Here is a 27,195-nt window from a genome sequence, read left to right on the forward strand (position 1 = left end):
GGCTGAAAAATCTTCCGGACCTGTCACTGCCTTCTGCCATTTCTTCTCATTCCAAAAACACTGCACCTGCACCAGAATGATGCTGGCTGGACAGGATTTACCGCAAGTTTTAAAAATCGTGATAATCAAACATGGTTTTAATGATATTTAAATTTTAAACTATATTACTAACCGTTAGTACATTTTATCTGGTTTGTCGTGAAACCGGTAACTGTTCCATCCCTAGTGGTCACATTGGCAATCACCGACAGGTTAAAGTTTTGTTTTGTTTCGCATGTAAGAGGGTGTCAGTTCTCTTGGGACAATGTCAAAGTTGTTTTAGTGTTGTCCAGCTGCTGAGTCAGAGCTCTGATTCCAGCTCTAAATGTTCTTAGGTGGGCTTTTGGCTTTAGTGTCCCTCTCTTTTGGTTCCACATAGGCACATAGTTTTCAACAGTGACTTTGTGTGAAAAAATTCTTGTTAAGGGTCCTCTTTGACTGCTTTTTCCATCTCCTCTCAATGTTTAACAGCTGTCAGAGCATTTTGAAATCTGGTAATTTACCCTGTAACTCCATTCTGCAAGAGTCTTTGTGTCTGTCTTGTGCCTTCTCTCGCTAGTTTATATAGCTTTGAGTGGGGGTCAGATTCTGTTACTTGTGGCTTCAGCCTGTTTACCTCCTAGCTCTCGCTAGTTTATATAGCTTTGAGTGGGGGTCAGATTCTGTTACTTGTGGCTTCAGCCTGTTTACCTCCTAGCTCAGGCTTACAAGGGTGTAGGCCAAGGAGAGGATGGTGTTAGTCAGCTCCTTATGGTCGCAGTTCTGGCTCAGGCTGGGTATCAGGGTATCAGGGTATTCTCTGCCGTTGTAGGTAGTTGGCAGCCTTGGATTGGAGGGTGCCCATCACAACACATTGCCAGGTCTCCAGGTCTTATATTTGGATGGTCGGTTTGAGCATCTGAGGCAAACTGGCACACTTGTGGTGAGAGGAAAGGCCAAAAGGCCAATGCAAGCCCGTACAGAGGTAGTAAGCTAACTGTGCAGAGTATGGCTATGTGGCTGGCTGATGTGTACAGCTAGTGAGGCAGGGTGCTAAAGTTTAAGTAAGATTGTTGACAGGCCATAAGCAGGGGTCACTAATGGCTGGAAAACTACTCAAAACACTTCTCACAGGTTTGGTAAAAAAAAAGAGTGATAAAAATGACTGGTAATAAAATTTTAAATAAAATAAACAAAATTAAATAAGAATAAATAACTAAATAACAAAAAACAATCAGAAAGGAATAAAGGGAAAAATTGGGTTCCCTTTCGTTCAGTCACTACGACGTACGTTAGTGACTAACGAATGGGGGTTTCGCTTAGAAGCCAATCATCTTCATCGTATTCAACAGCGCCCAATGGCAGTGCCAATGCCATGGGCATGCGGAATTTGCATGCGTAACTCCGCCCCACCTCGTGGGTATATAAGGAAGTACGCTGCGAACATCGCATTATGTTTCTGCTTTGGAGCCAAGAGGATCTCTTCACTCCTACAAGCCTGAATTCTGAAGTCTTCTCTTCAGTCTTCGAGAGACCAGCGGTTCTCCAGGGTGTTGGTGTTACGGCGCGTTCCAGCGATCTCATGCTGCCTGCCTGCTGATCTGTGCAGTGATCTGCAACAGCTGTGTGTGTGTTTCCCTGGGCGCTTCGGCACTCTGCAAGAGCTTTCCTCTCACAAAAAGAGCTTGCGCGTGGCACGTCTTTTTCAAGACGGTTCGCCCGTGCACTTCCGGGTGCGATCGATCTCCGTTGCTGTCTATGGGCACATTCACTGCTCGATGTGTTTGGGCTTCAGCACGTTCGGGCAGTGTTTGTGGATGCGTCATGTTCCCACTGCGGGAACGTGACCATCGCGATGTTGCGGTCGAGACTCAGTGATCTCCGTGAGGAGAGAGAGTCCCCTCTGCCACACCCCAATCTACCGTCTCCGAGTGAGGCGGTACTTTGGCTGGTGGCCAGGGTGACCTGAGTGCGGTGCCGTGGTATTAAGAACCCCGACGATCATTCCTCGGGCCACGCCCCCTCTTGCACATTGCTTAAACCCGCGAGTGTTGGACTGAAACAGCGGCCCGTCTCTGACGCCTCGTTCGTTTCGTTCACGCTCTAGATAGCAGTGAGATGTCGATCGCCGCATCCCAAGGTGGGCGGGAGTCCTTTGGGGATGACGATTAGGAGTTGTGCTCCGCCTCCGGGTGTGTCAGCGCTGCCTGATCCGACCTAAGGTTGACAGCCATGTTATCTCGGGCAGCCGCGAGTCTCGCGCTGGTGTGGAACTCCGCCCAGTCGCGAGTGCTCGTGGTTGCGCGATTGGTTTTTGGGGACGGCACCCGACAGCTGTTGGGCCCCGCCCCCAATGCCTTTCGCTCCCGAGGTGCATGAGGAGATCACGCGGTCCTGGAAGTCCCCGTGCTTCCCGCGATCGTTTGGTGGCCTCCTCCACCTTCTCTGCCCTTGATGGGGCCGCGGCCTAGGGTACACTGGGGCCCCCTCACCCCCACTGTTGAACTCTCTGTTGCGCACTACGGTGTCCACAGAGGGCTTGACGTGGCGTGGTGTGGCTGTCCTAAGCACCCTCCCAAAGCCTGTGGGCTCGTCTACTTCGGTGGCATGGTCCTGCAGAGCTACGGGCAGGCCGCCGCCCCGTTGCACATGCACAAGGGTGGAGCCGACCCAGGGCTCTTCATTGAGCTGCGTGCCGCGACTGATCCCGCCCCCGGGCGGTGAAGGTGGCCACACGCTCCCTGGGTCGGGAGATGTCCACAGCTGTGGTCCGGGAGAACACCTGGCCTTACCTGGTGATTTGGAGGACGTTGAGTGGGCCCGCCCCCTCAACTCACCCATATCCCAGGCTGGCCTCTTCGGCGGCGCGGCTGGGAACTGCGCCCAACAGTTCTCGGCCGCCCCAGAGCAGACTGAGGCTGTAACACGTACTGCCCCGGCGGCCAGCTGCTGCACCAGCCGCCGGCTCAGTCGCCTCAGTCCGCTCGCCGCCGAGGGCGCCCTCCCTCTTCCCGCCCGGCCCCAGCAGCAGCCTTAACCTGGGCCGCGCCGTGGAGGTGGTTGAGGATGTCGCCCAGTCCGCTCCCCAGACTGGTTAAACGCCACGCTGGAGGTGGACAACTCAGAGATGGGTTCCAGTTCTTCCCAGGGGATGGTAGCAAGGCCTCTCCTTCCCCCGGTGGAGGGCCGGGGGGAAAATCCTTCCGCTGCTGGCCCCCGGGCTAGCAGCGCTTGGGAAGAACTCATGTTCCTGTCTCTGAGGACCCAGAGACCGGTGATGACAGTGCGCGCCACCCACGGGTCCCGCCACTCGCATCCCTCTCTGTCGCCAGCCTCCTGGCAGAGCAGACCCCAGTGGAACGCGCGTCCTTCCCTGGTCTCCTCTGTCAGGACGCAGCCGTTAACCGCACCCCCACACCGGGACGCCCAACAGCCTCCCTTGTCCGGGTCGGTAACGCTGCATCGCTGCCCCACCCCGGGTACACCTGTAGTCCGATTGACCCCGCTGGTGCAGTTCCTGGGAGCCTGGCTTCAGATTCCAGGGCTGTCCCGCTGGGTCGCGAAAGACAGTCAGGTGCGGCTACGCGATTCAGTTCGCGCAGGTTCCTCCCTGCTTCCGGGGAGTCCGTTCCACTATGATCGGGGCTAATGCCCCCGTCATGCGAGCGGAGGTTGCCACCCTACTGGCGAAGGGTGCGATCGAACCTGTCCCTCCAGCCGAGGTGAATTCCGGGTTTTACAGCCCGTACTTCATTGTACCCAAAAAGACCGGTGGGCTTGACCGATCCTGGACCTGCGCGTCTTGAACCGTTACCTCCACCGGTTTCCGTTCAAGATGTTGACAGCGAAACGCCTTTTCGAATGCGTTCGTCCATACGATTGGTTGCAGCGATCGACCTGAAGGACGCCTACTTCCATGTCTCCATTCTACCTCGACACAGACCGTTCCTACGGTTTGCTTTCGAGGGGCGGGCATATCAGTACGCAGTTCTACCATTAGGGCTATCTCTGTCCCCTCGCGTCTTTACGAAGATTGCCGAGGCAGCCCTTGCGCCCCTTCGGCAGCACGGGGTTCGCATCCTGAATTTCCTCGACGACTGGCTCTTACTGGGTCACTCTCGAGAGCAGGTTTGCGGACACAGAGATTTGGTGCTCCATCACCTAGCCCGTCTGGGCCTTCGGGTCAACTGGGAGAAGAGCAAACTTTGCCCCGCGCAGAGGATCTCTTTTCTCGGTATGGATCGACTCGGTCGCCATGTGCGCGCAGCTTTCGAGCGAGCGCGCGCAGTCTCTGCTGACTTCCCTTCGACAAGTCGAGGGCAAGAGTGCGGTTCCACTGAAATGGTTTCAGAGGCTCCTGGGGCATATGGCATCTGCAGCCGCGGTAACGCCGCTCGGATTGCTTCATATGAGACCGCTTCAGCACTGGCTACGCGATCGAGTCCCGAGATGGGCATGGCGGTCTGGCACGCTCCGGGTTCAAGTGACTCGGGCCTGCTTACAGACTCTCTCCCCGTGGTCGAACCTCAGTTTTCTACGGACCGGAGTGTCCTTAGAACGAGTTTCCAGGCATCTTGTTGTATCAACAGATGCGTCATCCATGGGCTGGGGTGCCATGTGCAATGGACAAGCAGCCGCGGGCTCCTGGTTAGGACCCCAGCGCCTTCTGCATGTCAATTGCCTCGAGTTGCTGGCAGTACGGTTCGCCCTGCACCGCTTCCGAGCGTTGCTGAAGGGTCAACATGTACTAGTCAGGACAGACGACACGGCCGGGCGGTCTACGCTCCCGCCGTATGTCTCAACTCGCCCGCCATCTCGTTTTTTGGAGTCAGAAGCATCTGAGGTCCCTTCATGCTGTCCACATCCCGGGAGTCCTGAACCGTGCAGCCTACGAGCTCACGGCTTCAGCCACTTCCTGGAGAATGGTGACTCCATCCCCAGACGGTCCAGCTGATATGGGAACGGTTCGGCGACGCACAGGTAGTCCTGTTGCCTCCCAGGACTCTTCCCATTGCTCCCTGTATTATTCCCTGGCCTATGGTCGGCACGGATGCACTGGCGCACAGCTGGTTGTCGGGGCTACGCAATTATGCGTTTCCCCCAGTGAGCCTTCTCGCACAGGTACTGTGCAAGATCAGGGAGGACAAGGAGCAGGTCATGTTGGTCGCCCCATTGGCACGGCCGGACCTGGTTCTCAGAACTGCTACTCCTTGCGACAGCCCCTCCCTGGCCTATTCCTCTGAGACTCCTCACTCAGAGACGGGGCACCTTTTGGCACCCGCGTCCAGCGTTCTGGAAGCTCCACGTGTGGCTTCTGGACGGGACGCGGCTGGTTTGAGTAGCCTCCACCTGCGGTGGTCGCTACCATCACTTCCGCTAGGGCAGAGTCTACTTGACACCTCTATGCGTTGAAGTGGGACCTCTTCGTCACATGGTGCTCTTCCCGCCAGGAAGACCCCTGGAAATGCCCGATCGGGTCTGTGCTTCGTTTCTCCAGGAGGGGGTGGGACGAAGGCTGTCTCCTTCCACCCTTAAGTGTACGTGGCCGCAATATCTGCCTACCACGATCTCCTGGGAGACAATAAGGTAAGTAGCAGCACGACCTGATCATCAGGTTCCTGAGGGGGGCGAGGAGACTGAATCTTCCTCGCTCTCCTCTCGTTCCCTCTTGGGACCTCTCAGTAGTCTTAAGTGCTCTGTAGAGGCCTCCCTTGAGCCTTTGCGGTCGGCCGAGATTAAGCTCTTGTCTATGAAGACGGCTCTGCTGACCGCATTGGCCTCGCTTAAGAGGGTCGGGGACCTGCAAGCATTTTCGGTTGACGAAGCGTGCCTTGAGTTCGGGCCGGCTAACTCTCACGTGATCCTGAGACCCCGGCCCGGATATGTGCCCAAGGTTCCTACCACTCCGTTCCGAGATCAGGTGGTGAACCTGCAAGCGCTGCCTTTGGAGGAGGCAGACCCAGCCTTGGCATTGCTCTGTCCAGTACGCGCTCTCCGCGCCTACGTAGACATGACGCAGTGTTTCAGGACCTCAGACCAGCTCTTTGTCTGTTATGGTGGAGAGCGGAAGGGAAGCGCTCTCTCAAAGCAGAGGCTGTCTCACTGGATAGTGGACACCATTGTTTTGGCATACCAGCAGCAAGGCCGACCATGTCCCCTTGGTGTGAGGGCACACTCCACCCGGAGTGTGGCCTCCTCTTGGGCTCTAGCGCATGGCGCCTCGCTAACAGACATCTGCAGAGCTGCAGGCTGGGCGACACCCAACACATTCGCCAGATTCTACAATCTCCGAGTGGAGCCAGTGTCCGACTATGTACTCGCCCCTACGGGTGGCCGGTAATGGGCCAGGCTCAGGTGTCTTCGCTTGCTCGCCATTCCACTCCCATGACTGGATACGTGCGATATTTCCTCAGGTGAGCTCCCCGAGAGCCCTGAGCTCCTCCAGCACTGCTTACGCCGACATCAGTTCAGTCTGCCCTTTCGAGCCCAGACCCTCATGTCCGGCCAGGTGCTCCGTGTGCATGGTTCCCCTCCGGCGACCCCCACACGAGTATTCCCACCGTAAGCCTCCTCAGTGAGCAGGTGTCTTTCCCTTGGCAAGTCCCTGCCACCCCTAGGGTTAAAAATCCACCTTCGGCTGGTACCCTAGTGATCTTCCATATGCAGCCCTCAGCGGGTCATATGTGTATTCTCTAAGTCCTCCCTACGGTAGGCATTTTGGCATTCCCTCACTGGGATATGCTTCCCAGTGTACCTTGGTAATCCTGTGATAAGTGGGAGTCCTAGGGCCTTAAGTGGCGGGATCTCACACTTACGCAGGGCACTGGATGACAGCTGAGTGGCGTTGTTGAATAGGATCCCCCATTCGTTAGTCACTAACGTACGTCGTAGTGACTGAACGAAAGGGAACGTCTCGGTTACGTATGTAACCCTCGTTCCCTGAGGAGGGAACGGAGACGTACGTTTCCTTAGCCACGTCAGCTGTGCTGCCTGGAACGCGGAGTTCAGTCTTGGCTCCTGCAGCAGTAACATAATGCGATGTTCGCAGCGTACTTCCTTATATACCCACGAGGTGGGGCGGAGTTACGCATGCAAATTCCGCATGCCCATGGCATTGGCACTGCCATTGGGCGCTGTTGAATACGATGAAGATGATTGGCTTCTAAGCGAAACCCCCATTCGTTAGTCACTAACGTACGTCTCCGTTCCCTCCTCAGGGAACGAGGGTTACATACGTAACCGAGACGTTTTCCCCATTTAGTTTATGCTAGGAGATGACTAAGCAAAGTAATGTTGATATGATCATAAAACCAATGAAGACTTTTTGGTAAACTAGCAGGGGAAAAGCAGATAGTACCTGATTACAGATTTATGCAAACAGCAATTGCCTGAACTACTGTAATACTATGTTGAAAGCAATGTGAATCAATGCTAAACTGACTTCAGCTGAACAATTACACCATTTTCTTTTAGAGCTGCTGCACAGACGAAATGCATCATTGAATCATTTTCCTGTTATCACTGTAAAGCTGCTTTGAAACAATCTGTATAAAGCGCTATATAAATAAAGGTGACTTGACTTAACTTGACTTGAGAGAAGCAGTGAGAGGAATTATTTACATTCACACTTCACACTCATTACCACTGTATTCAAGTGTTAGTCAAATACTAATAGTTGAGCTGAAGGGCTTTAACTTATGTACATGTACAGTAGAGCTGCAAAGGAGCTAACTTTGGCTACATGTAGATGTAGCCTCTCTAGATCTCTTCAATTTAATAATTAGCTGCTTTTGTATATTCCACGAACTGAGGGTGATTGAGCTTTTGCTGTTGCTGCACCTAGATTGTGGAATGGGTTACCACTGTCCGTCATCAACATCGATGTACATGTTCAAGTTGTATCTAAAAACTCACTTGTTTTATATAGTATACTACAGTACAATAGTAGTAAATGTGTCTGTAGTTTACATTTGAGTCTTCTGTTGTCTTTTACCCTATTATGTGTTTGTGCATATGGCATTTTTTCTCATTTTATTGTTCAGCACTTTGGTAAAACTTGCATTTAAAAAAAAAAGTGCTTTATGAATAATTTTATTTTATTTGGTTTTGATTTGACTGTTCTTTAGGTTTAAGGATGAATTTTTTTCTGGTAAAATCAGGTTAATTTCTTATTGCATTATTTAAGCATGCCATATAGCACTATAAAACGTTCTACTTTTATAGAAAGGAGCATTAAAACTGTAGTTCTTTTTTTCTGATGTTATCAGAAGCAGTAAAGAACGTATTTCTACACTGTAAAAAAAATTCAGGTCTCCAATTGAAAATTTTCTAGTGACCGATCACATCTAAATTTTTTCAGTTTGCCGAATTTAATTTCTGTGAATTGATGCAATTTAATTCACAGAAATTCAATTTGGCCAACTAAAAAATGTAGATGTGATCAGTCACTAGAAAATTTTCAATTGGAGACCTGATTTTTTTTTACAGTGTAGAAATACGTTCTTTACTGCTTAAAAAGACAAACACGCAAGATTGATACTGAGTCTGCTTTACCTTCCCATTATATGTAGCAATTTGCTCAATTTATATCAGCTGCCAAAAGTAACTTTTTTTTAACCTTTCCTTTATTGGGATCATAAAGGAAATCAGATGTCTGTGAGAATCTGAAACCATGAACCCATGGGCATCGGAACCATTGTATGTGGGTGGGACAAGACCCACCCACTTTTTACGTCCAATGATATTGGACCCACTCACTTTTATCGCCTCGGTTCTAAGCGGTTCTAAGCATGGGCAGACGTCTACCTTGCCCACTCAATCAGAATTTAGGAACAGATACTGTTTATCTGTTTTTTACCATTTGTGCATTGATTAAAAACCATCTGAGGTGGGCTCTGTGTTGAAAGGTTTGATGAAGGTCTGCAGAATGCTCCAAACAATCAAAAAAATAACACCAGAAAACACCACGTTCCTCACGCGCTTCAGTCTGTAGCAGAGAAGCAGAGGCTGACAATTACACAAGCGAAAATGGACAGAAATATTTGTGTGCTATAAGATGTAAATTAAGTTGAATTGTATTTGTATGTATCTTGTAAATATTAATATATAGCTCTGATTTGATTTTTGATTCATACCAAGTTGAAATTAGCTACAAAAATTTAGGTACTCGCTCATTTAAGAACGTGCATTTAGGCTATTGCATGTACAGACTCAGAAGAGCTATAACATAATGTATGTGTTTAAATGCATATGCATATAGGCTATTTCAGTTGAAACCTTGCCCTCTGTTAATGCTGTTAAACGGAGGCAAACTGTCTGCTTAAATAATAGCATTGAAATAAGAATACTTTATATCTTGTATAGAAGTGTAGGGTCATCCACACAGGACGTGTTTTTACGGTTAAAACGTGAGACGCAGGTCTAGAGACACGCTTTTTAAAGGTTATTTTAACTTTTGACGCATTTATAAAGCCGCGTCATGCACGACACTGCAAAGGTATGGAAACGAGATGCGATCACAAAAGTAAAACACTAGGGCGATGTTTACATTAAAAATGATAAAAAAGTAGCGCAATGGAATGAAAAAAACATTCTGTGTAGCAATTAATTGCCCCTTTCCACGCAATTAAAGTTGCATTCATTGCAGTAGGCTTCCATTCTGTTTTCTTTTCAAATTATCACTGAACAGTAGAAAAGTGGAAATGTTAGCATTTTATTCAAAGTAAAATATCATGACCAGTATATAAAATGTCATGTAGGTGTGTTATAAAATGTTATACATAATTATAGTTAATAATATATGAAAAATATAAGAAAAATAAGCCTAGAACCGGGCCTGAATTCAGCGCATGTCTGTTTACTTACCCCGATAAACACATTAGTATTAAACACGTTAGACGCTTTATTTCCACTTTTCTAATATTTTCTTAATTTTTTTTTTCTGGTTGTTTTGCATCAAAACTTTATGCCATGTGTTTTACCCCTACACTATTGCCACTCTAAATAACACATTGATTTTCGTAATTTTGTCTGGCCCAACCAGATGTTTAGTAAACAAGGCGATATATTTGTACTTAATATAAATGCCATCTACTTCAGTAAAAATTTTCAGAGAGAGGACCCATTCACATTTTTTTTTTGCTTCCGACACCCATGCATGTACCAATAATATTCTCTGTTACAATGAAAAGAGGTAATTAATGTATGTATTTTTTAATTACCTTTCTTGATCTTACGATGGAAGTTAATGGCATCCACAGATGCCGTCACAATGTTGGTCTTGCAATGACGGGCAGCAACAATCCCTGCGACCTCATCCATGAGCTTCATTGTCACACCTGAGGATTGCAGATATGAGGGTGATTTACAATCAGTTCTCTACAAAAAACAAAACAATTGTCATGACCACATGGACTGCCTGACTAATATCCACTGGAATTACAGTGTTGTAGTGATATTTAAATGTGTGAAATGCTATAATTTAAAACAAGAGAGAACGAACAGCATAATATTTGCATATAACAAAAAGCAGGGACATAAAAGTTAATGTCAAGAGTCCATATTATTATTATCCTCCATTATTTTGCGGATATGGCATTGCATGGCAGATCTTCAGTCTGAACATTTTGAATCTGAACACATTTTGTGGTGAAATTCTATGTTATAAAGCACAAACGATGCAGCCCAATACTGCTTAGTGAGTGCTGTAATAATAATCATATAAATTGCACAGCACACAGCTGGGACAAAGTTCAGTTCTTTATGAATTATGAATCTCTCTAGGCAGAATAGGTCACCATCAGTCTCAGGAGAATCGGGCCACTGAATCACAATACCAGTCTAACTTGGAAAATTGACAATTTCAGTTTCCAAAACCATGTGTGAGAAACATATAGATAAGTTGATAAGTTGTTATTCTCTATTATACTACGGGCAGTTGAATGCTTGAATCTGATTGGTTGACGCACGTTCTGCAACATTCTTGCAAGGTGTGTAATTATTTTCAGGAAAACGCACGGCTAAAGTAGTTCCAGGCAGGTCTTTACCACATTACAGTTCCATATGACCTCGCCAAATGATTTCCGTTCTTTCAAGGGTCCTTACAGCCTACAACAACAAAAGAACCAAAACCCAAAACAACACTGACCAAGCAAATAAATATAGTAAACAATAGGATAAAAAAGACAAAATTATTTCAGTTTTTTGCCACAATTTCTTTTTTTTATATTCGGAAAGCACATACTTTCTCCCACTCAAACGCACACACATACAGTACAGACACACACCCGCACAGAAATGTGTTGTCAACGCTGTTCCGATGATTTTATCAGTAAAATAGTTTAACAACTTAAAATTCCGGATGAAATAAGTATATTTCATATTATGCATATTAGCATATTATGTTTATCATTACTACTACTGCTAATACTATTATTACTATTTGTCATTCCTTATTAATTTGATTTATCATTATTATTATTGTTGTTATTATTATTACTATTATTATTAATATTGCTATTACTTTTGCTGTTGTCACCTTCCTCATACCCCATTTTCCGTTTTTTTTTTTTTACTATTACTATCTTCATCATTATTATTGTCATTAAAATTGTTATTATTATTTTTTATTTTTTATTTTTATTACTCTGGTTATGTCTGTTGTACTTCCCTACATGCTCCTTTATTCATATATTTCCACTCACACACACACACACACACACACACACACACACACACACACACACACACACACACACACACACACACACACACACACACACACACACACACACACACACACACATCCCAAATCGTATTGGCCCTTATGAATGTTTTGTTGGTCTATGTAATTTTCATATAATTTCTCTATTGTAAATATTGTACTTGTCTGTTTGCATAAATAAAAATAAAAATAGTTTAACAACTTAAAAGCTACATGACATTTCTCACTAGCGAGGTAATAACGTTGCAGTTCATGGAGCAGATCAACTTGCAGTTTCGCTATGAGTAGAGATGCTGCTGCCAAGCACTGTTGAGAGATGTACATTTCAGGTAATTCACATACGCTTTCTTTCTCTCTCTCTCTCTCTCTCTCTCTCTCTCTCTCTCTCTCCCTATAACTGCATTAGACTGCTATCAGTGGCTGAAGTCGCAACAGAGGTTTGGGATTAGAGGAGTAAGAAATTAGTCCTACACACAAGAGCGTTTAAAGGACAAAAACCTGACAAATGTCTTGAAAATACATCATCTGAACAATGTTTTGAGGTGTGGTAACCATAGTATAATTGTAATAATTGACTCGAGGCCATTGAATTATTGAAAAGATAATTAAACGCCCCGTCGTCAATTATTCCTTACATAATCTGAAATTCAGATTCAAAAATCCCATGTCGATTCACCATGGCCCATTTGACATCATTGACACCATTGATACCAAACGCCACTGGTTCTTACAAATGTTATAACTGAATGTGTTATATGCTCTGAATGTGCAGTGAGGGGGGTCAGATTTGAGAGCTGCAGTAGCAAAGGAGGATTATCAGTGACTGATGAAATTCAAGTCTTGTCCACACAGAAAACTATCATATGGCTTCACAAGACTCAAGGTGTAGCGTACACGTTGTATGGGCTATTTGAGAGCTTTTGAGAGCTTAACAGACATGGTCACTGTGAACTGTCACCTAAGGAAAACGTCTCGGTTACAGTTGTAACCCTCGTTCCCTGAGGAGGGAACAGAGACGTAACGTTAGTGACTAACAAATGGGGGTTTCGCTTAGAAGCCTATCATCTTCGATATTAGAGAAAACGCCCAATGGCGTGCCAACGCCATAGGGCATGCAGATTTTGCATACGTAACTCCGCCTCACCGCGTGAGTATATAAGGAGGTACGTAGCAATATCGCATTATGTTACCTGCTTGAGGAGCCAAGACTGAACTCCTGCGTTCCAGGTAGCACAGCTGATGTGGCAACGGGACGTTACGTCTCCGTTCCCTCCTCAGGGAACGAGGGTTACATCCGTAACCGAGACGTTTCCTTTCGTTCAGTCACTACAACGTAACGTTAGTGACTAACGAATGGGGGTCCCAATATAATCCCGCCACTCAGCTGTCTTCCAGTGCCGTGCGTAAGTGTGAGTACCCTGTCGGAAGACTAATAAGGACGAAGGACTCCCACTTATCACAGGAATACCAAGGTACACTGGGATGCATATTCCAGTGAGGAAATGCCAAGATGCCTACCCGTGGAGAGGACTTAAGAGACACATATGACCCGACTAGGGGCTGCATATGGAGATCTCTAGGGTACCAGCCGAAGGTGGATTTTTAACCCTAGGGTTGGCGGGGGACACGCCAAGGGAAGAAACACGCTCACTGCGGAGACTTACGGTGAAATACTCGTGTGGGGGTCGCCGGAGGGGAACCATGCACACGGGGCACCTGGCCGGAGACGAGGGTCTGGGCTCACTTAGAGGGCAGACACACAGGTATCGGCGTAGGCGGTGCTGGAGGAACTCAGGGCTCTCGGGGAGCTCACCTGAGGGAAAATATCGCACGTATCCAGTCCGTGGAGTGGAGTGGCGAACAAGCGAAAACACCAAAGCCTGGTCCATTACCGGCCCCTCGGGGGGGCGAGTACATAGTCCGACACTGGCTCCACTCGGAGATTGTAGAATCTGGCGAATGTGTTAGGTGTCGCCCAGCCTGCAGCTCTGCAGATGTCTGTTAGCGAGGCGCCATGCGCTAGCGCCCAAGAGGAGGCCACACTCCGAGTGGAGTGTGCCCTCACACCAAGGGGACATGGTTGACCTTGCTGCTGGTAAGCCAAAACAATGGTGTCCACTATCTAGTGAGACAGCCTTTGCTTTGAGAGAGCACTTCCCTTCCGCTCTCCACTATAACAGACAAAGAGCTGGTCTGAGGTCCTGAACACTGCGTCATGTCAACGTAGGCGTGGAGGGCGCGTACTGGACAGAGCAATGCCAAGGCTGGGTCTGCCTCCTCCAAAGGCAGCGCTTGCAGGTTCACTACCTGATCTCTGAAGGGAGTAGTAGGAACCTTGGGCACATATCCAGGCCGGGGTCTCAGGATCACGTGAGAGTTAGCCGGCCCGAATTCCAGGCACGCTTCGTCAACCGAAAATGCCTGCAGGTCCCCGACCCTCTTAAGAGAGGCCAATGCGGTCAGTAGAGCCGTCTTCATCGACAGGAACTTAATATCGACCGACTGCAAAGGCTCAAAGGGAGGTCTCTGCAGAGCACTTAAGACTACTGAGAGGTCCCAAGAGGGTACGAGAGGAGGAAGGGTCACTCAGGAACCTGATGATCAGGTCGTGCTGACTTACCTTTTTGTTCTCCAAGAGATCGTGGTGGGCAGATATTGCGGCCACATAAACTTTGAGGGTGGAGGGAGACAGCCTTCGCTCCAACCCGTCTTGGAGAAACTCAAGCACGGACCCGATCGGGCATTTCCAGGGGTCTTCTTGGCGGGAAGAGCACCAGGTGATGAAGAGGTTCCACTTCAACGCATAGGCATGCCGAGTGGACTCTGCCCTAGCGGAAGTGATGGTGGCGACCACCGTAGGTGGCAGGCCACTCAACCTGCCGCGTCCCGTCGAGGAGCCACACGTGGATATTCCAAAGGTCGGGACGTGGGTGCCAACGGGTGCCCCGTCTCTGAGTGAGGAGGCCTCAGAGGAAAAGGACAGGGAGGGGCTGTCGCAAGGAGAATGAGTTCGGGGAACCAGGTCCGGCCGTGCCAGTACGGGGCGACCAAGGACCTGCTCCTTGTCCTCCCTGATCTTGCACAGGAGTTGTGCGAGTAGGCTCACTGGGGGGAACGCATATTTGCGTAGGCCCCGCGGCCAGCTGTGCGCCAGTGCATCCGAGCCGAGCGTGCCCTCGGTCAGGGAATAAAACAGGCTGCAGTGGGAAGAGTCGTGGGAGGCAAACAGATCTACCTGCGCGTCGCCGAACTGTTCCCAAATCAGCTGGACCGCCTGGGGATGGAGTCTCCATTCTCCCGGAAGAGGCTGAAACCGTGAGAGCTCGTAGGCTGCGTGGTTCAGGACTCCCGGAATATGGACAGCACGAAGGGACCTCAGGCGCTTCTGACTCCATAGAACGAGATGGCGGGCGAGTTGAGACATACGGCGGGAGCGTAGACCGCCCTGGTGGTTGATGTACGCTACTACGGCCGTGTTGTCTGTCCGGACAAGCACATGTTTACCCTTCAGCAACGCTCGGAAGCGGTGCAGGGCGAACCATACTGTCAGCAACTCGAGGCAATTGACATGCAGGAGGCGCTGGGGTCCTGTCCAGGAGCCCGCGGCTGCTTGTCCATTGCACATGGCCCCCAACCCGTGGCAGAGGCATCCGTCGATACGACAACATGCCTGGAAACTCGTTCTAAGGGAACACCTGCCTGTAGAAAACTGAGGTTCGACCACGGGGTGAGCGTCTGTAGGCAGGGCCGGGTCACTTGAACCCGGAGCGTGCCAGACTGCCATGCCCATCTCGGGACTCGATCGCGAAGCCAGTGCTGAAGCGGTCTCATATGAAGCAATCCGAGCGGCGTCACCGCGGCTGCAGATGCTATATGCCCCAGGAGCCTCTGAAACAGTTTCAGTGGAACCGCACTCTTGCTCTTGATTTGACGGAGGCAAGTCAGCAGAGACTGCGCGCACTCGCTCGAAAGCTGCGCGCACATGGCGACCGAGTCGATGTCCAAACCGAGAAAAGAGATCCTCTGCGCTGGGCAGAGTTTGCTCTTCTCCCAGTTGACCCACAGGCCCAGACGGGCTGGGTGTTGGAGCACCCGATCTCTGTGTCCGCAAACCTGCTCCCGAGAGTGGCCCAGTATGAGCCAGTCGCCGAGATAGTTCAGGATGCGAACCCCGTGCTGCCGAAGGGGCGCAAGGGCTGCCTCGACAATCTTCGTAAAGACGCGAGGGGACAGAGATAGCCCGAATGGGAGGACCGCGTTCTGACATGCCCGCCCCTCGAAGCAAACCGTAGGAACGGTCTGGGTCGAGGTAGGATGGAGACATGGAAGTAGGTGTCCATCAGGCCGATCGCTGCAAACCAATCGACCGGACGAACGCATTCGAAAAGGCGTTTTGCTGTCAACATCTTGAACGGAAGCCTGTGTAGGTAACGGTTCAAGATGCGCAGGTCCAGGATTGGTCTTAACCCACTGGTCTTTTGGGTACAATGAAGTAGGGGCTGTAGAACCCGGACTTCATCTCGGCTGGAGGGACAGGCTCGATCGCACCCTTCGCCAATAGGGTGGCAACCTCCGCTCGCATGACAGGGGCATTGGCCCCGACCATAGTAAAGCGGACTCCCCGAAAGCAGGGAGGAGCCTGCACGAACTGAATCGCGTAGCCGCGCCTGATTGTCTTCGCGACCCAGCGGGACAGCCCTGGAATCTGAAGCCAGGCTCCCAGCAACTGCACCAGCGGGGTCATTCGGACTACAGACGTACCCGGTGTGGGGCAGCGATGCAGCGTTACCGACCCGGACAAGGGAGGCTGTTGGGCGTCCCGGTGTGGGGGTGCGGTTAACGGCTGCGTCCTGACAGAGGAGACCAGAGAAGGACGGACGTTCCACTGGGGTCTGCTCTGCCAGGAGGCTGGCGACAGAGAGGGATGAGAGTGGCGGGACCCGTGGGTGGCGCACACCGTCATCACCGGTCTCTGGGTCCTCAGAGACAGGAACATGAGTTCTTCCCAAGCGCTGCTAGCCCGGGGGCCAGCAGTGGAGGATTTTTCCCCCGGCCCTCCACCGGGGGAAGGAGAGGCCCTGCTACTATCCCCTGGGAAGAACTGGAACCCATCTGTGAGTTGTCCACCTCCAGCCTGGCGTTTAACCAGGCTGGGGAGCAGACTGGGCGTCATCCTCAACAACCTCCACGGCGCGGCCCCGGAGAAGGCTGCTGCTGGGGCCGGGCGGGAGGAGGGAGGGCGCCCTCGGCGGCGAGCGGACTGAGGCGACTGAGGCGGCGGCTGGGTGCAGCAGCTGGCCGCTGGGGCAGCACGTGTTACAGCCTCAGTCTGCTCTGGGGCGGCCGAGAACCGTTGGGCGCAGTTCTCAGCCGCGCCGCCACTGTTTGAGTGAGTTGAGGAGGCGGGCCCGCTCAACTTCCTCCACATCACCAGGTAAGGCCAGGTGTTCTCCCGGACCACAGCTGTGGACATCGCCCGACCCAGGGAGCGTGTGGCAACCTTCACCGCCCGGGGGGCGGGATCAGTTGCGGCACGCAGCTCATTGAAGAGCCCTGGGTCGGCTCCACCCTTGTGCATGAGCAAAGGGGCGGCGGCCTGCCCGTAGCTCTGCAGGACCACGCCACCGAGGTAGACGAGCCCACAGGCTTTGGGAGGGTGCTTAGGACAGCCACCCACGCCACGTCAAAGCCCTCTGTGGACACCGTAGTGCGCAACAGAGAGTTCAACAGTGGGGGGGAGGGGGCCCCAGTGTACCCTTAGGCCGCGGCCCCATCAAGGGCAGAGAAGGCGGAGGAGGCCACCAAACGGTCGCGGGAAGTACGGTGACTTCCGGGACCGTGTCATCTCCTCATGCCCCTCGGGAGCGAAAGGCATTGGGGGCGGGGCCCAACGGCTGTCGGGTGCCGCCCCCAAAAACCAAACGCGCAACCACGAGCACTCGCAACTGGGCGGAGTTCCACACCAGCGCGAGATCGCGGCTGCCCGAGATAACATGGCTGTCAACTTTAGGTCGGATCAGGAAGCGCTGACACACCCGGAGGCGGAGCACAACCTAATCGTCATCCCCAAAGGACTCCAGCCCACCTTGGGATTCCCGCAATGGAAACGTGACACATCCACAAACACTGCCCGAGCGTGCTGAAGCCCAAACACGCTGAGCAGTGAATGCGCCCATAGACAGCAGCAGAGATCGATCGCACCCGGAAGTGCACGGGCGAGCCGTCTTGAAAAAGACGTGCCACGCGCAAGCTCTTTTTGTGAGAGGAAGCCTCGCAATCGATGCCGAAGCGCCCAGGGAAACACACACCAGCCGTCTAGCAGACCACTGCGCAGATCAGCAGGCAGGAAGTATGCGATCACTGGAACGCGCCATCACACCAACACCGACTGGAAAGCCGCTCTTCTCGAGGCTTGTGAGGAGTGAAGAGGTAGGTACTCTTGGCTCCGAAAGCAGAAACATAATGCGATATTGCCACGTACTTCCTTATATACTCACGCAGTGAGGCGGAGTTACGTATGCAAAATCCGCATGCCCTATGGCATTGGCACGCCATTGGGCATTTTCTCTAAGCTCGAAGATGATAGGCTTCTAAGCGAAACCCCCATTCGTTAGTCACTAACGTTACGTCGTAGTGACTGAACCAAAGGGAACAGCTGTGTGAAGAATGTACAGAATTTCTAGCTGAATTTCTAGCCATATTCCACAAGAAAAAAACAAAAAAAACATACCATCTAAGGAATGACATGAGGGCGAGTGATTAATGCCAGAATGTTCATTTAACTTTGTGAATACATTCCGACTGATGAATCTGAACTTAGTGTTTACATGAATGCTAAATAAAGTGATCGGGTTGATGTGCGCATTTATATGTCACAAGCTTAAAATTGGAATAGATTTTTGACATGTGCAAACATCTGAGTTATTGGACAGACAATGTGTAATAACAAAACCTGAACTAGTAAGGTAATAACTTGTAAGGAATAAAGTAATAATCCAACATACAGATAAGCAAAAAATAACACACAGCACATACAAATATTGGGTAGAGCACAGTATGAGACTGAACTATTTTACATACGTTTCAGTGCTGAATGAAATACCAACATTTACATTTATGCATTTAGCAGACGCTTTTATCCAAAGCGACTTACAACTGAGGAGTACAGGAAGCGAAACACAGAAAGTGCCTGAAGTACTAAGTTTTGGACATCGCACAGAGCATCACACACTAGGGCAGGGAAGAAGTAGAGGAAAATAGAAGGAAAATAAGGAAAAGGAATTTTCTGGAGAGGGATTTTCTGCCTCTCTGTGATGGTACCACAAGCCGTTGCTCCTTAGCTGAGCGAAGGCTTCTGGTGGGATTGTAGATTTGTAAGAGCGAGTCAAAGTATGCAGGAGCTGAGCTCGTGGTGGATCTGTAAGCGTCTTGAACTTGATGCGAGCAGCGAGTGGTAGCCAGTGCAGAGAGATGAAGAGTGGTGTGACGTGGGCCCTTTTGGGTTCGTTGAAGATAAAACATGCTGCAGCATTCTGGATCATTTGGAGCGTTTTGATCGCACATGATGGAAGTCCAGCCAGAAGCGCATTGCAGTAGTCAAGCCTAGAAATGACCAGGGCCTGGACGAGAAGCTGTGTTGCATGCTCTGTTAGAAAAGGTCGGATCTTCCTGATGTTGTAGAGCGCAAACCTGCAAGAGTGAGCTGTCTTTGAAATGTGGTCTTTGAAGGACAGCTGGTCGTCAAAGATTACGCCAAGGTAATGGCTGTAATCTTTGACCGACCCTGAAGGGGTGATCCAAGATGAACCTAGCTGGATGGTGATGTCATGTTGTATTGTGCGATTGGCCGGGAAGACGAGCAGTTCAGTCTTTGCCAGGTTGAGCTGCAGGTGTTTTTTTATCCATGCCGAGATGTCCGCCGCAGCTACGTGATTCATGCAGCTACTGTGGGGTCGTCTGGTTGGAATGAAAGGTAGAGCTGAGTGTCATCAGCATAGCAGTGGTATGAGAGGCCATGTGCCTGTATGATTTACAAACAACATTTCTCCTACTACGGTAGATGGAATTTACAACACACATGTTGCAAAGGAAATGTAATTGCCTTCTCAACAAAAATGCTTGTGCTGTCTTAAAATTTGTCTAAAAATGTAATTGTATAAATTAAAATGCCAAATTCAACTGAACAGAGTTTAATGGAAGCAGAATGCATGTAATACAAGGTCTTTAACAGCCATTTCCATTGTTGCAGGACCTGGTATAAAGGGGTCACCATCATGAAAAACATGATTTTCCTTGCTCTTTCAGTGTACTATGTAGACATGAGGATGTGACATCACAACCGCAACCAATAGATGACTCAGATAACAAGGAGTTTTCACCCAAACCATTAATTTGTTGTGAGATTGACATTTCATTGTTTAAAGTACAGTATGTTTGATCAGCCCTGAAATTTTGATGAAAGCCAACAGCACACATGGGTGGTGACAGTCATATTGACCTAGCATTGATTTGTTGTTGATGACCACAAGATCATGAAAGTATATCTTTGCAGAATGCTAGTGGGTGTTACTCATTCAGTGGGGCGTTTTCAAACCATGCAGACTGATCTCATGAAATGGCGTATGTATGACACGCCAATTCGTATGCCATTTTGGCGTGCTATCAAGACGCATAATCGTTTTTAAGCGTTTATCAACGCCGTTTCATTCTATCCCCCTACACTGCCCCTACCCCTAAACCTACCCATCACACACACACACACACACTGCCCCTAAACCTACCCATCACAAGAAACATTCTGCATTTTTACATTTTCAAAAAAACATAATTTAGTACATATAAATCCATTTACATTGTGGACACACACACATAATGGTTCGTTTCGGTGTAGACATTCACGCGGAATCACACGGCGTAGACATACAGGCGGAATCACATGGCGTAGACATACATGCGGAGATGATGGTTTGTTTCGGCGTACACATACACGCGGAATCACACGGCGTAGACATACACGCGGATAGCTCAAAATGCGTACAGATAACACGCCATTTGGCTTTAGAAAGTGGCGTGTATGTTTACGCAAAGTCATGATGTCATGTTGAACCATGATGGGCATTTTCAACCTTTTTACCCGATTTGTTTAATCCACTGGGGGCTTGGTTTGGGGGTGGGTCTTCGGGTAAAGTGGTTGAAAAACATCAATTGTAGTAACAGGTGCATCCTATATTACCTACTGTAATTAGATACAATAATTTAAAGAAGTTATTAAAATGTTTGAATAAACCAAACATTTTCCTACATATTTAAAAATTGCATCTTGCTTTAGTAATACTCAATAGGAATTTCCTGATTAAAGTTCCAAATAGGTTTCTTGAAAAGCAAGTGACATGAACATGAACAAGAATGTTACACTTTATACATAGTGCATGTCTTGCATCCATTACTTGCGTTCTTTCCTTTAGTAGGAGTAAAGGCAGTTTATTTTTGTTGTGTTTGTTTGTGTATCGGCCATTACATTTATTACGTGTGAGTGTTAGTTTCAATAGCAAGTCGTGGCTATGCTGTCGTGCAGCAAGTCGTGACCAGCTGCATTGTGCAATGAGTTACAAATAGGCTTGTGGATACCAGACAGCCAACATACAGCCGGACTGAGCTTTTGGATCTGTGGAGTTGCGTCAGGTTACCATCGACAAATTTGATGAGGGATATACCTAAGGAGCAACTATGGCAACATAGACCTGCCCCTTGTCATGTTAGGAAGCAGGGCAAGAGAGGCGGTGTCAGGCAGCATATCTGAAGAGCCACCAAACTACCCCTGCCACCAGTGTTTCTCTGCAATCCTCGCTCCTTGCAGAACAAGCAGGATGAGCTGTGCATACAAGCTGGAGTTAGCAATAAATATCGTGAGTCTGGATTGATGGTTTTTACAGAAACGTGGCTGTGCGATGACGTACCACACAGTTTAAGTGTATCGATAGTATATCATGGTAACACTTTATTTATTATTTTTCTGACATCATTCTAACTTACCATAGAATGAGTTTTCTAATGACCCATAGATTATTCTAAGGGTTATTAGATCAATAAATATACTAATTAACTAACAAATTATTTATGCCAACTAATAATATGGTTGTAAAATATATTTTCATCAAAATATCATAACTACACTGATTAGGCATAACATTATGACAACTTACAATATTGTGCAATACAAATTGTGATGGCTAGACGAATGGGTCAGAGGATCTCCAAAACTGGAAAATTATTGAATGATGCAAGCAGTTAATTTTGGCTGTACAGCAGCTTTAAGAGAAAATAGTGTCATTGTTCAGCTGAAGTCAGTTCAGTGTTGATTCAAGGCCATTGTAAAGATCATTAAATATTAAATTAGTTCATTTCATCTATAAAGCAGTTTTGCAGAAAAACAGTGATGTTGTCAACAGCAGCTCAGTTCAGTTTTCATCCAATAGTGTCAGCACAGTCAAATCAATAATATTGTTGAATATTAAGAGGGTCAGCAGATAGCACAGATATAGAACAGAATGACACTCATATATTTCTATGCCGAGATTACATGTAATTCACAGAGCGATGCGTGTTTTGTAAGGTCCCTTGACACTATACAGGCAGAGACTTGACTACTTGAGATCACTGTATAATGATCTGGTTTTAGCAATGGACCCTGAGGACTCTGATCTCTGAGTGAGATTCCCTCAATTTACACATGGAACTGAAAGCACACTCCACCCCCAAAACGCTCTCTTGACAATTTGTGGCAAAGCTACCTTACAACTCTCAGCAAGTGAGAAAGCACCATCTCTGGATATGCAGTGGTGTAAAAATATGAGAGAAGCATGAAATGGTTGCTGTGTCAAAAAGGGCCCTGTCTACCCTGAGTTGCAAACCATAGCCAACAAGTGTAATATGCTGAGTAATATGTTGACTAAGATTTATTGTATATGTTCACCCTAGGTTTAATTTAGTAATCAGTTTATTATAAATAATTATTAAATACTCATGTTGGTAAGGATGTTGAAATGTTATGTTTTACAATAATTAATATTGTTAGTAGTAAATTTGTATGAGTTTAAAAATTAAATGTTGATATGTATTGGGATGGGTGCATCTGATTGGTCGTACGTGTGCGTGCGTTTGCTCATAGTCGGGGAGTTCTCGCGATACGCTTCATTCTGAGTAAAACTATGAATGAGAAGCATCGCGTCTGATTGTTTATTAATAAACGTGCTCCCTTACAGGTATATGAAGCGTACATTTGCACACATGTTAATATTAGTGTTTCTAAATGTATTTTTGCTAGGTGTTGTGTTGTATTAGTGGGTGGGGTGCGATACGGGATGAGTACAATGTAAAGTATCAGCTGGTGAGCATGCGGTTCGCGCGCAAATCGGCAATGTGTGTATGTAGGGTGATTATATTTATACGGTTAAGTGTTTCTATAAATCGCCCTGTTTAGTTAAAGGTACATGTATGATTTGTATTGTCGTGTATGATATGAGATGTGAGCTTGTGAATATTAGAGTGTGGATGTTTTAGGGTGGGATGTACACTACTTTTAAGTGTACTCATTATTCACTGTGAACGTGAGGTGCATTGAATTTAAAGGGGAAGTACGTTAAATACAAGAGCTCATGCATTTATTGTGTATATTATCATATAAATAAGAGAGCTCATGCATAAATTGTGTGTAATAATTGTTCATTTATTGCAACATTCATTCTGAGTAAAACTATGAATGAGAAGCATCGCGTCTGATTGTTTATTAATAAACGTGCTCCCTTACAGGAGTGCTACATAAATTTGGAGGCACCGCTGGGATGATTGTTGGGTGATCTGACTCTTACATCAGCGAGGACCACCCAATCATATTCATCTCTACCCAGACATACAGCAGTGAGGCAGCCGAGTGAAGTGGAGAGAATAGCCTGATTAAGTGGTGCGTGCGCTTAAGGTAGAGTGATCACAGAAGCGACGGGACCCTGGTCAGTGAGGTAACTACCACTTGTAACACTGCAACATGCAGCAGAGAGAGGAAAAAAGAATGGATGCACTTCAGAGTCTACAGGAGGAGATAGGAGAAAAATTATGCACACTTTCAAGGGAGAAATGAATGGAACTCTGCTCTTTTTTACACATCATGTTAGTGAAAGATGTGACAAATGTGACCCGTCTCTCACTCATAAAGTATCTAAGCAGCTATTTATTGAGGAGTGAGCTGGAAGAGCTAGAGGATAGTGGTATGGCGGAGTTATTGAGTATTCACGAGAAAATAAGCGAACTCACAGTGACCACTACTGCCAATTCTGAAAAATCGGTGGAGCCAGAGCGCATTGAGAGAGAGGTGAACACGGCCCAGAGAGCGGTGAGAGAAATAAGTCCTATAACTGAGTCATTTCAGGCCATGCATATCAATACCGCTGTTGCACATACTACAGCAGGGACGCAGGCGACATCAGATAGGGGGCCGACAGACCAGTCGCAACTGCCCCAGAGACACAACGTGCCAGTAATTTGGCATAAAGAGTTAAAAATCTCAGGCTTGATCGGTGAGCCAGGCCAAAAAGACAGACTATCATTTTCTAGCCTCGCTCGTCAGATAGAGAGTGCGCTGTGCAAAGCGTATCCTGAACAGGAAATCATAGACGCAGTAATCAGATCCATTACACCTGGGCTTCAGCTGCGCAGCTATCTTGAAGGGAAAACTGGTTTAACTCTTCCTACACTGAGACGCATTCTCCGTTCCCATTATCAAGAAAAAAATGCAACTGAATTATACAAACAGTTAACCACCGAGGGCCAACGCAGCAAAGAGACCCCACAAAACTTCCTGATACGTGCTCTTGACCTGAGACAAAAAATTCTGTTTGCCTCCCAAGAAGACGAATCTGGGCTGAAGTATGACCCTGTTTTTGGTGCAGAACATGTTTCTGCATTCAGTCCTAACGGGCTTGCAAAACGACCGTATTCAGAGCGACTTACAGCCATATCTTTCTGACGCTGCGATTTCCGACGAAGTATTGCTGGAAAAATTGAATGTTGCTTGCTCTCATGAGTTGGAAAGGCAGAACAAGCGTAAAACAGAGCGCCAGGCCATTGTTCATGCCACACAGCTAGATGAGCCAGTCCCCGATCAAAAATTCCTGCCTAAACAGTCAAAGCTCGACCTGATGTCTCAGCTAAAAAGACTTAGCGATGACATTATACAGATCAAAGAGACTATTCAGCAGCCACCAGTTGCATCACATCAATGTTTTGCAGTTGGCAATGAAGAGTTAGGAGTGAGAGCGGCACGCAGACATCCACAGAATGTGACACAGACCAGCCAGCTGCCGCCAGAGTGGAGCCCAGGGCCAGATCGCCAAGTCCAGCGGCCAGATTCAATCACACATGAACAACAACAATATCGATTTCAATCGCAACATCCACAATTTGGTGCTGTATCACAGCAACAGCATCCAACACCACAATCGCTCCATTCCTTGACACATTTTGCTCAACATCAGCCAACCCAGCGCCACCATGTTCAAATACCCCCCCAAGCGACTCGGTCAATATACCCTGTCACACAACAGTACCCTCATGAACGGTTGTCACAACCCCAACACCTATTTCAACAGCCCAGACGCCAGCGAGCTAGACAATGTTTTCACTGCCAACAGAGGGGTGGCATGGAGTTGTGCACCCATTGCTATTATTGCGGCAGCAGCGAACATTTTGCAGCGGGTTGCAGAGTGCGTGGTACGAGACCCCAGAGAGAGATTCAGTTAAACGAGGAAGGGTTGCTCCTAAGGGACAGGGAGTGACCCAAGAGACAAGCACGTCCCCACGACACACAAAACAACAGTTTAAGAACGAACTACAACCCCCCATGCCTCAAGATATAGACCGCATAATAACAGCCCAATGCCGGGTTAATCAGCACTCCCCAGTAACTTCCCTAGTTGGCAGGCAATGCCTGGTGGTCTGCTATCTGCAAGGACATGAAACAAAGGCTTTATGGGACACAGGCTCCCAGGTGTGTGTCATCGATGAACAGTGGAAAGACAGGTACATACCTGAAGTAAGACTGAGAGATATTTCTGAGGCCACCGAAACACACGAAAGCATACACCTTGTGGCGGCAAATGGTACTGACATGCCGTACGGAGGATGGGTTGAGTTGACATTCAAGTTGGCCTCCCCTGCTGGAAGAGTGAAGGAATTAGTCATTCCTGTGCTTGTTCTGAAGGGTCAGCAACTTCCTAAACCTATCATTGGATTCAATGTAATTGAGCAAGTAATGAAACAGAAAGATACAGACAATTCGGACAAGGTGACTAACAGGCAGCTGTATCAAACCATTACAAGTGCTTTTCCCAATCTCAGGAGAGGCAAAGTGCATACCTTCATCAGCCTGGTGACAGCTGGTGATCTCAGCGAGTATACAGTAAGGACTGCCAAGGTACCGGTGAACATACCAAAACACACAATCATGCACATACCATGCGAAGTTAAAATGCCACGTATAAGACAAGACAGTGTGTTGCTGTTTGGGCCATGTGTCAACTCTCAACAACCTGTGGGCCTAGAACTGTTTGACACTCTGCTGGAGGTGAAAAAAGGTACCCGCCCTTCAGTCAGTCTAAGCGTGCAGAACGAGACAGACCATGATATCATCCTAGGGGGTAGAGTGGAGTTGGGGATACTGCAACCAGTTAAGTTGGTCTTACCTGTGGCGATGGTCTCTCCAAGGGGAACAGGATCTGTGACCCAGGTTACAGTCGAAGACACGCCAAGGGGAACTGAGGGAGAAAGTCTGTGGGACCTACCAGACGACGTGAGCCATCTAACTGCTCAGCAGCAACAACAAGTGAAGCAGATGTTAAGGGAGGAGTGCCAGGCTTTCTCAAAATCCGACGAGGACATTGGTTGTGCAGAGGGACTGCAGATGAGTCTTTCCTTGAACGACAGTACACCTGTAGCTCGGACATACAATTCAGTCCCAAAGCCCTTGTACCAGGAAATGAAAGACTACCTGCAGGATTTAATTGCTCAAGGGTGGGTAGAGAAGTCCACCTCCTCCTATTCTTCACCGATTGTGTGTGTCCGTAAGAAGGATGGCAGCCTCAGACTGTGTATAGATTACAGGGACTTGAATTGGAAGACAGTACCTGACCGCCAGCCGATCCCTAGAGTACAGGACATCTTAGATGGCTTGGGGGGCAATTCTTGGTTCTCCCTGCTCGACCAAGGAAAGGCGTATCATCAAGGCTTCATGACCCCAGAGAGCCGGCCTCTAACAGCATTTACAACTCCCTGGGGCTTATATGAATGGATACGCATCCCCTTCGGCCTTATGAATGCGCCAGCAGCGTTCCAGCGCTTCATGGAGAAATGTCTAGATGGAATGAGAGATGAGATCTGCGTGCCATATCTGGACGACATCTTGGTCT

General features: G+C 48.2%; 1 protein-coding gene across 4 annotated transcripts in view; it reads right to left on the minus strand.

The window, feature by feature from the left end:
* acot7 (acyl-CoA thioesterase 7) overlaps window positions 1-27,195 on the minus strand; it is a 232,534-nt gene that overhangs the window by 87,053 nt on the left and 118,286 nt on the right. For all 4 annotated transcript variants that reach the window (XM_079827865.1, XM_079827864.1, XM_079827862.1 and 1 more), the window contains one exon: window positions 10,239-10,355. In XM_079827865.1, coding sequence (XP_079683991.1) covers window positions 10,239-10,355 — 117 coding nt within the window. The remainder of the gene's footprint in view (window positions 1-10,238; window positions 10,356-27,195) is intronic.

The sequence above is a fragment of the Gobio gobio genome (assembly GCF_949357685.1).
Source record: "Gobio gobio genome assembly, chromosome: 10".
NCBI lineage: Eukaryota > Metazoa > Chordata > Actinopteri > Cypriniformes > Gobionidae > Gobio > Gobio gobio.